General features: G+C 41.8%; 1 protein-coding gene across 1 annotated transcript in view; it reads left to right on the top strand.

Annotated features, from left to right (window-relative positions):
- The window catches only part of LOC105896537 (ATP-binding cassette sub-family C member 4), a 34,718-nt gene extending 19,262 nt beyond the window's left edge, over positions 1-15,456 (top strand). The window contains exons 15-24 of the mRNA XM_031558146.2: positions 270-420; positions 2,201-2,320; positions 6,710-6,820; positions 8,573-8,673; positions 9,985-10,176; positions 10,268-10,513; positions 11,679-11,851; positions 11,957-12,062; positions 13,165-13,299; positions 15,132-15,456. Of these exons, the coding sequence (XP_031414006.1) occupies positions 270-420; positions 2,201-2,320; positions 6,710-6,820; positions 8,573-8,673; positions 9,985-10,176; positions 10,268-10,513; positions 11,679-11,851; positions 11,957-12,062; positions 13,165-13,299; positions 15,132-15,221 (1,425 nt within the window). The 3' untranslated portion in view covers positions 15,222-15,456. The remainder of the gene's footprint in view (positions 1-269; positions 421-2,200; positions 2,321-6,709; positions 6,821-8,572; positions 8,674-9,984; positions 10,177-10,267; positions 10,514-11,678; positions 11,852-11,956; positions 12,063-13,164; positions 13,300-15,131) is intronic.
- The last annotated feature ends 720 nt before the right edge of the window (positions 15,457-16,176 follow it).

A 16,176-nucleotide genomic window follows, 5' to 3' on the forward strand; every position in this document is an offset into this window, starting at 1 on the left:
TGCCATTTTTCTGAATAGAAAGTTTTATTTGTCTAGAGTCAAAACCGTACCGTTACCATGCCCCCAAAAGAACGTAATACATCGAACCATGGGCCCACGGCATCCCTAGTGCACACATCACCCAGTTAATCCAAAATCCACATGGATGAATTTGTAAATAATTACGCTGACCGTGAAAAAGAACCGAAGTCATTCTAAACTATGGGTAGCCTGCACGTTTTCTTCTGTAGGGATAACTCTACTCGTCTCTGCCTGTCATCCTTTGCTAGGTGTTTTTGCAAATTATTGGAGTGATTGCAGTTGCGGCCTCAGTGATTCCCTGGATCCTTATCCCTGTGATCCCTCTGCTGATTGCATTCATATTTCTCCGTCGCTACTTCCTTCAGACCTCTAGAGATGTGAAACGACTTGAGTCTACCAGTGAGTTATACGTTTATGTCTGTTAAGAAGTGTACTTGTCACTAGCAAGTTATTGTTTATTGTCATGCGTTTATTGTCATTGATATGCATGTGAATAAGGAATGGTTTACATGATTTTATTCAGATTATATGATTTGTAAATGTGTGTGTGTGTGTGATTGATTCAGAGTGTATGTGTTTCCTTCCCCATTTACCCATTTAGCACATTTAGGACGGGTCATTATGTTCCTATGGTCATTAGGCTCATTTGGTCATTAAAGGTTGAGTGTGCGATTTTTTTTGCCTAATTCAGCAAATGGCTCCTCACAGTCCTCAAATGTTCCAAAAAAGCAGTGTGTGCGTTCAAAACAAAATTGACTTCAGGAGCACAGAAGAGAGTGGTGTAATTTGATTGGCTGTTTGGCTCAAATATCAACAAACTTTCACCCAAACAAGACTCGTCGTACAGAAAGGTATTCAGCCCCCTGAAAGTCATCAACTATTATCTGGATTATAAGATATTATCTGGATTATAAAATACGTTCATTTAGATAAATATATATTTATATTAGTGCTGTCAGTTAAAGGGTTATTAACGGCGTTAACGCAAACTCATTTTAACGCCGTAAAAAAAAAATGATCGCAAGATTTTTATTTATTTTTTTATTAACGTTCTTTTTGGCCTCGCAAACTGTGCAGAAGGCTAACGTTACGGTTTGAGTTAATGGTGAGCGCGATAAGGCGAAATGGATGATAAAAAGCTTCTGAATGGAAAGTTTACTTTTAAAAGTTGTGTTGTGCAAAAGAAGCGAGCTTCACTGTTGTCTGAAAATGTCAACAGGCAGCTGGCTGAAAGCAAAGAAGTTGTAGGCTTACCTTTTATCGGTAACCTAACTGTTACAGTTCATTGTTTCTGAAATAAGAGGCCTGACTGCTATGTTCTTAGCAAACTTGAAAAAAAATAATTTATAATTTTATTTTGCCTGTTTGGCAATGTTGGTTTTCAATAAAATAAAACATTTGCATAAAGCAAGCCAATCCACTTTTCCAAGTTGATAAGAGCATTAAAATTCAAACAAAATGATGGAAAAAATAAATAAATGAAGGGACATTTAGAATAGATAAAAATGTGCGATTAATCGCGATTAAATATTTTAATCGTTTGACAGCACTAATTTATATTAAAAGATATATATATATATATATTTATATTATAAGATATATATATTTAGATATATATATTATAAGATATATATATATATATTTAGATATATTTAGTATACAATGGAGCATAAATATCCATAAATGGTGATGACTTTCAGGGATGTTGAATACTTTTTGCAAGGCACTGTTTTTGTGTTCATTTCAGTTCATGTTGATTTGTGTGTATGAGCCAGAGGATGTATATGTGTGTGTTCATTTCAGTTCATGTTGATTTGTGTGTGTGAGCCAGAGGATGTATATGTGTGTGTTCATTTCAGTTCATGTTGATGTGTGTGTGTATGAGCCAGAGGATGTATATGTGTGTGTTCATGTTGATTTGTGTGTGTGTGAGCCAGAGGATGTATATGTGTGTGTTCATTTCAGTTCATGTTGATGTGTGTGTGTGTATGAGCCAGAGGATGTATATGTGTGTGTTCATGTTGATTTGTGTGTGTGTGAGCCAGAGGATGTATATGTGTGTGTTCATTTCAATTCATGTTCATTTGTGTGTGTGTGAGCCAGAGGATGTATATGTGTGTGTTCATGTTCATTTGTGTGTGTATGAGCCAGAGGATGTATATGTGTGTGTTCTCTGCAGCTCGGAGTCCTGTGTTCTCACACCTGTCATCATCACTGCAGGGGCTCTGGACCATCCGTGCCTTTAAAGCTGCGGAGCGCTTTCAGCTGGCATTTGATGCCCATCAGGATCTACACTCAGGTGTGTTGTGTTTATCAGTATGAGTGTTCATGTGTTCATGTGTTCATCTGTTCATCAGTATGAGTGTTCATGTGTTCATGTGTTCATCAGTATGAGTGTTCATGTGTTCATGTGCTCATGTGTTCATCAGTATGAGTGTTCATGTGTTCATGTGTTCATGAGTATGAGTGTTCATGTGTTCATGTGTTCATCAGTATGAGTGTTCATGTGTTCATGTGTTCATCAGTATGAGTGTTCATGTGTTCATGTGTTCATCAGTATGAGTGTTCATGTGTTCATCAGTATGAGTGTTCATGTGTTCATGTGTTCATCAGTATGAGTGTTCATGTGTTCATCAGTATGAGTGTTCATGTGTTCATGTGTTGATGTGTTCATCAGTATGAGTGTTCATGTGTTCATCAGTATGAGTGTTCATGTGTTCATGTGTTCATGTGTTCATCAGTATGAGTGTTCATGTGTTCATCAGTGTGAGTGTTCATGTGTTCATCAGACTCTGCAGCACAGCTGACCGGCTATCAGCTGTTACGTGCAGACCGCGATCCGATTCTTTCAGGCAAATCCAAAGGCGGAGGGATTTGTTTCTATATAAACCAGTGTTGGTGCAATGACGTGAAAGTGATATTACAATCCTGTTCTTCCGACTTAGAATCATTTTTCATCACCTGCAGACCGTTCTACTCTCCCCGTGAATTCACTTCTTTTATTCTAGCTGGAGTTTACATCCCACCGCAAGCTGACGTGCGAGAGGCTCAACGTCAACTCGCTGATCAGATATTAGGAGTGGAGAGTAGGAGAGATAATACATATTCTCCTGTTATTGTCATTGGAGATTTTAATAAGGGCAACCTCACTCACGAACTCCCGAAATACAAACAGTTAGTCAAATGCCCGACCAGGGAGGAGAATACTTTGGACCACTGCTACAGCACCATCAGCAGGGCTTATCATGCAGTTTCACACGCTGCTCTGGGGCTATCCGACCACGCTCTTATTCACCTGATCCCGGCTTACAGACAAAAACTTAAAATTTCTAAACCTGCTGTGCGGAGAACAAAAAACTGGAACAACAGAGAAGCTGTGGAGGAGCTGCGTGGCTGCCTGGATGACACAGACTGGGACATTTTTAGAACTTCTTCCAGCAGTCTGGACGAATACACAGAGGCTGTGACGTCATACATTAACTTCTGCGAGGACAGCTGTATTCCAACACGCACCAGGGTTATCTACAACAACGACAAGCCTTGGTTCACTGCCAGACTCAAACAGCTTCGTTTGGAGAAGGAGGAGGCTTTCAAGAGTGGGGAAAAGGATAGGTTCAGACTGGCGAAATACTCTTTTGGCAAGGAGATTAAGGAGGCCAAACAACAGTACTCTAAGAAGTTGGAACATCAATTTGCAGCCAATGACTCCTCGTCAGTCTGGAAAGGCCTTCAGGTGATCACAGGCTGCAAAACCAAATCCCCCCACTCTATGGAAGACCTTAGACTGGCAAATGATCTGAATGACTTCTACTGTAGATTCGACAGACAATGGACCAGTCCTAATTAGGGATGCACGATATTGAATTTTAGCCGATATCCGATATGCCGATATTTACAAGCTCATTTTGGCCGATTGCCGATGCCGATACCGATATATACACCTCTGCTTTTTAATTATTGAAAAGTCTCTCCTGTACTAGAACTAATCTGTTATTATGATAGGGTATTTCTGTAGATACGGGACATTAAAAACTTGATTTGTATCATTTTAGAAATAGACATTCACTCATGAAAACTATTGAAATGATTTCAAATATGGCAGATTTATTTATATTTTCACGTCATAATTTTCATACTTGAACAGTACATCCTTGAACTTGAACAACTACAACAATGCAACTTGGCTAACTTGGCAAGCTAACGTTGGTTAACTGACTAACAGTTTAATAACATCCCTTCTAGGATTTCTAGACTAATCTATGTAAGGTTATTGCCAAGTTAGCTGTATAAATTCCATATATGCAAAAGTAAGCCATGTACAGATAGCGTGGGCTCGTGACATAACGTTTCACATCCCGTCAAATGAGATCATCAACTTCGCTGGTGTCATGTAGCATGCAAGCTAACTAGCTAGTGTTGTCAAAGCGTTGCATGCGGGTGGTCTGCATCTATGCATGCAACCTACGTTACGGCCACGCTGTCGTCTCCTCTTCCATCTCCTGAAAAGTTTCCTGACAAATAGTATGTCAACATCCTCTGATACTGTGAAGTACTGCCACACAGCCGACGTGTTGAATTACGTTGTTGGCGCTCATAGTAACCAAAACATTTGCTACGCGTGCGCATAATTTGAACGTCACTTTATCGGCCGGGTACATCGGCAGAAATGTTCAAATCTGCAGATGCCGATAATTACGTTTTGAAGCTTTTATCTGCAGATACCGATGTCGTGCCGATATTATCGTGCATCCCTAGTCCTAATCCTGTCCCCACCACAGCTATCACATCTACTCTTCCCAGCCTGGACAAAGACAGCCCTCTCCCCCCCATCACACCTCTCTCCATTCAGGAGAGGGATGTCAATAAGCTCTTAAAAAGACAGAACCCCCGCAAAGCAGCTGGACCAGATGCTGTCTCTCCCTCCACACTAAGGTACTGTGCGGACCAGCTGTCTTCAGTGTTCACGGACATCTTTAACACCTCACTGGCTGAATGCGTGGTCCCTGCCTGCTTTAAAACCTCCACCATCATCCCCGTTCCCAAAAAGCAGAGGATCACAGGCCTTAATGACTATAGACCAGTCACCCTGACCTCTGTGGTAATGAAGACCTTTGAGCGCCTCGTGCTGACCCACCTCAAGGCCATCACCAACCACCTCCTCGACCCACTGCAGTTTGCCTACAGAGCCAACAGGTCTGTAGATGACGCAATCAACATGGGACTCCACTTCATCCTCCAGCACCTTGATTCCCCCGACACCTACGCCAGGATCCTGTTTGTGGATTTCAGCTCCGCATTCAACACCATCGCCCCAGCTCTCCTCCAAGACAAGCTAACACAGCTGAGCGTGCCTGAGCCCACCTGCAGGTGGATCACTGATTTCCTGTCAGACAGGAAGCAGCGTGTGAGGCTGGGCAAGCTTGTCTCGGAGCCCCGGACCATCAGCACTGGAGCCCCACAAGGCTGTGTGCTCTCTCCTTTACTCTTCTCCCTCTACACCAACAACTGCACCTCCAGCCACCCCTCTGTCAAACTCCTTAAATTTGCGGATCACACAACCCTCATTGGACTTATCTCCAATGTGGACGAGGCAGCCTACAGAAAAGAAGTTGACAGCCTGGCTTTCTGGTGCAGCCAGAATCACCTGGAGCTGAACGCCTGTAAAACAGTAGAGATGGTAGCAGACTTCAGGAGGAGCCCAGCCCCAACCATCCCCCTCATCATGTGTGACTCCCCAGTTAACACTGTAAAGGTGGAGAACATCACCTCCACAATCAAGAAGGCCCAGCAAAGGATGTTCTTCCTTCGGCAGCTAAAAAAAATTCAACATGCCGCAGAAAGTGATGGTCGAGTTCTACACAGCCATCATTGAGTCAATCCTCACCTCATCTATTACCATCTTGTTCGCTGCCTCTACTGCAAAGGACAAAGGCAGACTGCAGCGGATCATTCGGTCAGCCGAGAAGGTCATCGGCTGCGACCTGCCGTCTCTCCTAGACCTGTTTCACTCCAGGACCAGCAAGAGAGCATGCAAGATCATCGCTGATCCTTCCCATCCCGGTCACCACCTATTCCAAAGACTCCCATCTGGCAGAAGGTTCCGGGCTATAAAGACCAAAACCTCGCGCCACCTGAACAGTTTTTTCCCCACGGCAGTGGTGCTCACAAACAAGCCCCCTGCATCACACTGACTCTGGGTTTGCCAATTCCAATTCACAATTATTTATTATTATTTAATATTCTGTATTTGTCTTTTATTCTTGTTTTTGCTATTTTGTTGTTATGTTATGTGTTTTATGTCCTATGCACCAACCACCAAGATAATTTCCTGTATATGTAAATATACTTGGCCATTAAAAGAATTCTGATTCTGATTCTAATTCTGATTCTGATCAGTATGAGTGTTCATGTGTTCATCAGTATGAGTGTTCATGTGTTCATCAGTATGAGTGTTCATGTGTTCATGTGTTCATGTGTTCATCAGTATGAGTGTTCATGTGTTCATGTGTTCATCAGTATGAGTGTTCATGTGTTCATCAGTATGAGTGTTCATGTGTTCATGTGTTCATCAGTATGAGTGTTCATGTGTTCATGTGTTCATCAGTATGAGTGTTCATGTGTTCATCAGTATGAGTGTTCATGTGTTCATCAGTATGAGTGTATAAACTGTGGATCTGTTCCCTTCCAGGGGCCTGGTTCCTGTTCCTGACCACCTCGCGTTGGTTTGCTGTGAGACTGGATGGCATCTGCGCTATATTTGTCACAATCACTGCGTTTGGGAGCTTATTGATCCAAAACAGTAAGTCAAATTGTTGTCACAATCACTGCGTTTGGGAGCTTATTGATCCAAAACAGTAAGTCAAATTGTTGTCACAATCACTGCGTTTGGGAGCTTATTGATCCAAAACAGTAATTCAAATTGTTGTCACATCACTGGCATACCATGCACCATTAGGAAATCACTATTATTCCCTCACAATATATTTCAAATAACATTTCTGATTTGCTCCTGTGTCAGCCATTTGTGTTAGGCAATTCAGTTTCATGATCATTTCATAGGCAACTTCATTGGAATTCAAGCTCTCTCTCTCTCTCTCTCTCTCTCTCTCTCTCTCTCTCTCTCTCTCTCTCTCTCTCTCTCTCTCTCTCTCTCTCTCTCTCTCTCTCTAAATCCTAAGGAATGTAAATACTCTGCTTGACTGATCACAAGGGTGGATGCTAGCCGAGGTATAAATAGTTTGATTAGCCCGCTAGCTAGTATCTAGCTTGCTAGGTATTAACTTTGGCAACACAGGTAGCAGTGTCCTGCAGTGATGTGAACCCTTTAGATATAAATGAATTGTATTGTTTTCAGGAAGGGAGTCCAACATTTCCGTTCATTGTGCTGCTTCTACAAGCATGGCACTTCTAATGAATACATAATCCTAAATTATCCTAAATTCATTGGCCCATTGTTCATCCAGCATACTATCAAGTGGTCCTAAATAGCATATTGGTCCTTGTCATGGAAATAATCTTATTCCATCTAACTTCTATCTGACAGAGGACCAGAGCACACAGCAGCAAAGGATGTCCTGATATTTATTCTACTTGCAAGCAGGGTGTCAGCTCGTTCTTGAGAACTAAGACCCTGAACCGCAAACTCTCAGTTTTTATTCTATTCAGTGATAGCATGATTCATTTTTCAGTGGAAAATTACTATTGGGTGTGAAGCCCTTCTGGTACAAGACGGTGCCTGTCTCAAGGACACGAATATAGCTTGTTTTTTGTAGAACCCACAGCTGGGGTGGCTTTTGACCCAGATAAGGGCAATTGGAAGTTAAACACCTGGGTCCTAACGGTGAGGGCACCGCATCCTAACACCCTTATCTCTTATCTGCGGAATCTGCTGTGCAGAAAAACACATTCTCTAACTTCGATATGCGCACTGGGTTTTGTGTGAACAGAAATGATGCAGCATTATTTCATATAAATGAATGTACAATTATTTTAAACTGCTGTCTACTAAATGACTTCCTTAATTGCTTACTGAATAAAATGTATATTGTTGTTAATTAATTCATGTTTGCTATAACTGTTTACTAATCTTTTATTACAAATGTAGGTTTTCAATTATGAAGCCCTGTGTAATGCACTATGTTCTTTTTAAACCATCACTGACGTTACTGTACACCATTCTTCTGTCGAATGTAGACGACAGTTTGACAACAATATTGTAACAGTTTTGAAAATATTGGTTATTTTCATCAATATTATGCATGTTTAATATTTTGTAAGTTATGTATGTATTCCAAATTATTTTGCTGCCTTGCAAGCACTGGTAGCTCATTTAATAGCTCAATAGAATTTGACATTAAAGAGCAGTGTGTTTTGCAGGCTCACAATATTGTTCACAAGAAGTTAACACGATAAAGAAAAGCACCATTCAAATTGGACACCTCAATGACTTGAATCTTTGTGATTGCTGAAGATTTCCTTTTGTTAACCAACGTAGATGTAGAAGATGAACATTAATGTGAACTGAGTTAATCTTCGGCCCTGTTCTTGACAGATACAGAGGCTGGGTCTGTGGGCTTGGCTCTCTCCTATGCTGTCACACTGATGGGCATGTTCCAGTGGGGCGTCCGGCAGAGCGCCGAAGTGGAGAACATGGTGAGTAGGTCTGGGGTTTCAGACCCTAACCCCTAGGGCCTTGGGTTATAGAACTGTTGGGGTTTCAGACCCTAACCCCTAGGGCCTTGGGTTATAGAACTGTTGGGGTTTCAGACCCTAACCCCTAGGGCCTTGTTGTTATAGAACTGTTGGGGTTTCAGACCCTAACCCCTAGGGCCTTGGGTTATAGAACTGTTGGGGTTTCAGACCCTAACCCCTAGGGCCTTGGGTTATAGAACTGTTGGGGTTTCAGACCCTAACCCCTAGGGCCTTGGGTTATAGAACTGTTGGGGTTTTCCATTGGGACTTTTGGCTGCACAGAGTCGGTCTGTGCCAAACTAATTTGTTTTCCATTCCAAGTTGAATGGAACCAAACGGCGTCACGCTCAGTTGAATGGAACCAAACGGCGCCACGCTCACTTTGGTCTCTCTTCTGAGCAGGGCCAAACCCCGCTGGCCCGCCTCCAAACATGCCCAATGACGTTGAAGATACTATCTCTTTTGTGATTAGCTCAGCCATCATTCAGGGCTTGCCATAGTGTGTCTGTATTTATGTATATCAAGACATGAAGCAGATCTGGTTAAAAAGTTGAATCTGGAAAGTTTTAATGGTATCTACAGCAATGATGGCAAACGATAAACTGCCTGTCGAGTGGTATAAACAATGATATACAATAATAATTACCATAGTTAAATAACATTGATATCTGGAGATTTAGCAAATTAGCCCACATAAAATAAAAAAAAACAGCTAACATTAATGTTAGCAAGGATTTGGGCTTAGAAATAATGGAATTCATTTTAATCAAGCAACCTTCGTTATCTTTGGCTATAGAAAGGAGTACTAGCCTGGAAACTAAACAGGTTGGTTTCTTTTCAGACTTAACCAGATGTTTCCTTTGTGGGCTAATGTTAAACATACCTAGTAAATATATATATTGCAACTGGGGTATAAATGGAGGAAACTGGCAAATATTTGTGTATGTCGGGACACCTTGGCGGCCTTCCTACTTGGACACACCCTCAAACGAGTAGATTTGTGGCGCAGTGGTTAAAGTCATTGCTTTGTTGGTGAGGTTAGTAGCTTTGGATAAAGGTGTCTGCTAAGTACCTGACCTTTACCCTTTAAAGCTCCATTAAGTGAGAATTGGTATTTTTTGCTACTGAAGAGAAGAACTTGAGAGATGTAGCTATTAGTATGGATCTCATCTGTGTGTGTGTGTGTGTGTGTGTTAATGCATGTGTATGTATGTACATGTGTTTATGTTGATCTCTGTATGTGCTCATATTTGCTGTGTTTTTGGAGATCAGATGACCTCAGTGGAGAGGGTTGTGGAGTATACTGAACTGGAGAATGAAGCACCGTGGGAAACAGAAAAGCGCCCTCCCCCTTCCTGGCCATCCAAAGGGCAAATCACATTTGACCAGGTCAACTTCTCGTACTACCCTGATGGACCCGTCGTTCTGAAGAACATGACGGCTACCTTCAGGCCCAAAGAAAAGGTAATGACCTCACATCAGTCATGAGTGCAGTGATCTGATTTTGAAGATATATTCTGGAATAGAGATATATAACTTGCCTTATTCTGTGCAGGTGGGAATCGTTGGGAGGACCGGTGCAGGAAAGAGCTCTTTAATATCCGCACTCTTCCGGCTGGCGGAACCCAAGGGGAAGATCGTGGTGGATTCTTTACAGATCTCTGAGTTAGGGCTGCATGACCTGAGGCAGAAGATGTCCATTATTCCTCAGGACCCCGTGCTCTTCACTGGAACCATGAGGAAGAACCTGGACCCTTTCAGTCAGCATTCGGACCAGGACCTGTGGAGTGCTCTAGAGGAGGTACACACACAACAAGAGAATACATGCACCAGCATACACACACACACACAGGACTCATATGAGTATAGTGTCATTTATACAACTGATATTAACATATACATTTGAACAACTTATATTACTATAATATTAGTATAACTGATGTTAGAATTTTTTTAATTGTGATTCAATTGTGGCAAAAGACTGTAAATACCAAATAGGAAAAATCTAAATTTTTGAAAACGGTCAAAATCCCCTGAGTAGAAGTATCTTTTTTTTAGAAAAAATAAATCAAACAGTTCTTAACTAACCTCTAAGGTCTAAACTATCATTCTGAATATTAGATCCAACTCACACCAGCTCTCCTCCTTATGTGCACCTATTAATGAGACTATCCCAATGCCCCCATTGATACCAATCCTGCAGTACTAAAACGCTTAGCTCCTCCTGACATTGACACCTGCTGATATTAGAAGTCATAGCATCGCTCAGAATGAGTACCGATTGGAACAATGTAATTGGACCACAAAAACACTGATTCAACATTTAATGCCAGACCATCAAATGAAATGCGTGCAGGATAAAAGAAAAAGTAAAACTGACCTTAAATCGATACAGAAATATGGGGCCTCACAGCACCACATCATCACACACACACACACACACACACGCATGCACACACACACACACACAGACACACGCACGCACACGCACAGACACAATCATTCACCTACACAGGTGCACCAAAAGCACTATAAGAAAGTAAGGCTGGTCATCAAGAACATCATTTGTTTTTGTATTTGTCTGAATCAAATTTGGTCTGATGTGATGGTGTGTTCAGAGGACATACACTACATAATATGATAGAACACTAGAAAATACACCACAACTACCCACATAGACTCAAGCAGTGGATACAAACCCAGTCATTGATATGTAGGGGACTTGATAGCAAAGGTGTAAAAAATGTGTGTGTATATATATAATATATAAAATATCATATATAAAAAACATTGTTGAGATTTACTTTATTCATAATATTTTCAATGAGTCCCATAAAATCCCAAAAACAATTGGATTGTCAGTCTGTGTCTACAAGTTTGACCCCGACCAATCATTGTTCACCATACAGACATTTTCCCCATTGATCCTGAAATGTATTAATTGATTTACGGTGTTTTCCACGCAGGTCCAACTGAAGGCGGTGGTAGAAGAATTACCAGGGCGGCTGGAGACGGTGCTGGCCGAGTCTGGTTCAAACTTCAGCCTGGGCCAGAGGCAGCTGGTGTGTCTGGCACGTGCTATCCTCCGCAGGAACCGCATCCTCATTATCGACGAGGCCACTGCCAACGTTGACCACAAGTGAGAACTGAAACCATTAGTGATGACGTCACCACTAGTTTGGGAATAGTGTTCTACTGCTCTTAAACGCTTTTCTAAACTGAACGTGGTTATTTTCGTCCGTAGGACAGATGAACTGATCCAGCGAACCATCCGAGAGAAGTTCCGAGAGTGTACTGTGCTCACCATCGCCCACAGGCTGAACACCATCATTGACAGTGACCGCATCCTGGTAAGGCAGCACTCTATGACATCCTGGTTTCTCCCATTGACATTTACTATTGGTTACGGTTTGGCTTCAAAATGTATATGTATATGTATGTATATATATATATATATATATATATATATATATACATACAGTACTGTGCAAACATTTTGATTTTATTGTTTCAAAACAGCATTAGCATTAGTGTGTCCACACAGTATTAGCATTAGTGTGTCCACACAGTAAGAGACCACATTGCAGATCAAACACTATTGAACATCAACCAGAACGGGCAGTGAAACCAGTGGAACATGGGATCACATGAAGAAACAGACCACCAAGTGTACCAGCAAATTGGTGCTGGTTTGAAGACAAGTGGAGGTTGCACCAAATATTGATTTGATTTAGTTTTTTGTTTACTGAGCTTGTTTTTTTTTTATTATTATTGATGTCATTATCTGTGAAAGCATCCTCACATTATAGCATTTTTCACAAGTGCAAATTTTCTGTGTCTAAAACTCTTAATCTCCATATTGAATTGGTTTACTCAGGCCCTGTTGGTTTACTAGGGCCCTGTTGGTCTACTAGGGCCCTGTTGGTTAACTAGGGCCCTGTTGCTAGAGCCTAGTAAGAACTTCACCGCGTTCCTTGGAACAAAGGATAGGTTTTCAAAGACTTATTAGACTCTGGTACAAGGCTTTAATTGTTGGGCACATTTTGGTACAGGTCCAGAAGGTTGACACCTTCTGTGCTTGTGCACCTGAAATCCCTCTAGAATCTGGTCAAAGCCCTTCAGATAGAAAGCTTTTTGGTTCTCCAAGGGACATGTTTGCTCTGTCACTCTGGCCTAGGCTAGTTATTAGATCTCATGATTTGCCAAGAAAGAATTTCCAACCACAATCATGACTTCAAAACCAAGGCCTACAGGCCCCCCTACACATCATGAATATGGACTCATGGCATTGGGATTTCGTCTTAATAAAGTGGACACCATAGACAGTGTCCATTAGTCCATTGGACAATGGCAGTATGTTGCTCTGCCTGTCTCTTGTCACCTATGTTTAAACAACAGTTCACAGCTGAACTGTCACTTGTTTAACTGTCTGTTAACCCTGTGTGCTTGCAGGTCATGAATGCAGGCCAAATCCATGAATGCGATACGCCCTACACCCTCCTGCAGAACCCAGAGAGTATGTTCTTCAAGATGGTTCAGCAGACGGGGAAGGCAGAGGCAGCCTATCTGCTGCAAACAGCCAAACAGGTTTGTCTCTCAGATAACACACAGTATGAACAAAACTTTGAACAATTATACGCATTTGAGCTGTCAATTTGCTGGCAATATTTGTTTTTAATCCGTTACAAGAAATGAAGGTTGTTAGGTGAAAATTCACAGAGTTGCATATAAGTATATTTATTAAACAACGACAACAAGCTTGTCGGGCTCACCCACTTCCTGTTAGGCCAGAGAGAGGCACAGGCCCCTCTTAGAGAGAGAGGGAGCCCGAGCTCACTCCCAGACTGCAGCAGATAAGAGAGAAGCAAAATGAAACACATCACACAAGGTTCATATAGATAGAAGTTAGCGTTCTCTGACGCCAAAACACTTTGTCAGCCTGTCTTGCAAGGATGTCAGCTTTACACAAGGTCGAAAGAGGCACAGTTCAACCCTTCTTATCACCTCTGACCTAAACATGCTCTTGCACATATGCAGACTAAGTGGCACCTCATAATCTAAGTTACACACACACACAGAAACACAGAAAAGCCATGTTCCTGCTTACATAAGCACATGATTCATACAAGGTAATTATTAATACAAGGCACTTGATTAATATATTCTTAAGTCATTAAGAGTGTTTCAAAATGATCTCTATCAAAGGTCTAGTGTGGATTAGGGATGCCACGGTGCAGCGGGCCCATGGCTTCTGTAACATTTTGACTTGCTCCGGAGGCCCAATTATCAGTAAAGAGAGCTAGATAGGGTGTCTGAGTGGATTCGTTTTCAGTTTCTCTTTGTGATGTTTCATAGAGCTTTACTGCTGAAATGTGTACGGGACATTGGAACGCACTTCATTTTTCATAATCCTGTGTCAGTGACCACCAAATAGGACTGCAAATCTTTGGCTCTAAATACTCCCACTGCTTTCGTTATTACCTCCGCTAAGGTTTTCGGTGTAGTTTGTTTGTTTGTTTGTTTGTTTGTTTGTTTGTCTGTCTGTAAACAGGATTACGCAAAAGCTACTGGCTCGATTTTCATGAAAGGTGGACCAACGAATAACCCATTACATTTTGGAGCGGTTCCAACTCACAGGGCCGCTCCACAAAATGTTGTTTTACTTTCGCTAACGTTGCAAGATGTGGCAGAAGTCTAGCCCTTCTAGTGTCTTTGTTTCAGTTTTTATCTGTCACAAATTGTTGTTGAAAAGCAACAGCAAGAGACTGTTGTTTTTTTTGCAAACAAGTGGATTCTCCCTGCTCCCCCTGTGACAGTGGTGGCAGATGGATGTATGTGCTTGTCCCTACAATGTTACCGCTTTCATTCACAACACAGCCATACAGGCATTTTCCCTGACGTGTTACTAGGTCCTGAGGAAATTGGGGTTACAGATTTCCCTGAATATGGATCCCTGCACCCATTCACACATGAGCCCATGAAGGGAATGTTCTTGAACACTTCAGGGATAGACTGAATGTGTGGAACAACATAGGATGAGTCCTGCAGAGCCATCTAGTGGCTTTAGGCAAGTTCAGTTTTTGCCGAGAGGGACTTGTTTTTGCTTCCAGCCCAGCAGGAATCAAGGCTGTAGTGTGAGGATGGCATGAACTCTGTTTCATAATGGCTGAGATAGAGGGCAGTAATGCCCTGCTCTATACGAGTGTGGATTGGAATCCCACAGCCATGACATAATTCCACTGTCTGCTTCAACACCTAAGCCGGTGTCTAGTGTTTAGCCTTAGCCTTAGCCTGGCCTAAATACTAAACCATAAACTCATTTTTGCAGTTGTACACTGCATATCAATGTGCCATGTTGGCCCAAACTTCTGTGTGGGAATAGCTATTATAAAGGTTTTCTGTCCCTCCTCTAACTACAGGCACACCTGAACAAGAGTCAGACCAGTCTGAGCGCACCTGAAGGACCTAATGCAGATGGGACTCTGATCATCTTTGAAACAGCGCTGTAACTGTGGACTGAGAGCATATCACATCAGCAGGAGCTCATGAGACTCTCAGCATGCATCAGGGGAACCCCACCCCACCGCAATGTTTGTGCGCAAGCACGCACACACACACAGACACACACACACACACACACACACACACGCAGACACACACAGACACACAGACACACACACACACACACACACACACACACAGAGACACACAAACACAGCCACATTGTCTGTCCGTCAGCACTGAGTACATTGTCTGTCCGTCAGCACTGAATCCATTTTGAGGATAGATGATCTAAATCTTCTCCTCCTTCTCAGTGACTGTTGTAAGTTTGACAGTGAGTGAGTGAGTGACTGAGTGGTTTAGAAGCAAGAGAGACAGACCTGCTGACCAAGAGATTTTTAATATATGGTTCCTGGAGTCAGCCTGATATCCAGGGCTATTAAACTCAAATGTCTCTCTATATTACTCATGTCTGTATTTCTATCTTTATGTTGTTATATCATAAATTACTGTTTTGTATTCGTATCATTTTTATGTATCAAGCAAATGATGTTTTTTTAATGAAGACCAAGCATCCCCACGGCCTTGTCTCAAGAGCACTGTTGACTACAGAGACCTCAGTAGAAATGCCTGGAATCCTTTTCTATTCTAAAAAGATCTATTTATCATATTTAAGCATTTCTTTTCACTGTATTATGAAGTATAACTGAAGACATGACTATAATGTTTATATTATGACTCAATTAGATTAGTTAATGGTAATAAGCTCTGTTAACTCAAGAAAAAAAATGAAGAGTATGATGTTTCTCTTGGTAAAGAAATACTGTTGCGTTTTCCACACTGTCTGTTATTATTTATGTATCAGCTACCCCTCAGATTGTTCTCAGTGTCACGAGTCAGTGTCTTTTTAGTATACTCCTTACTGTGGAGCTCCATCAATTGATTTCAATAGTAGGTGGTTCT

Source organism: Clupea harengus, chromosome 21 (assembly GCF_900700415.2).
Source record: "Clupea harengus chromosome 21, Ch_v2.0.2, whole genome shotgun sequence".
NCBI lineage: Eukaryota > Metazoa > Chordata > Actinopteri > Clupeiformes > Clupeidae > Clupea > Clupea harengus.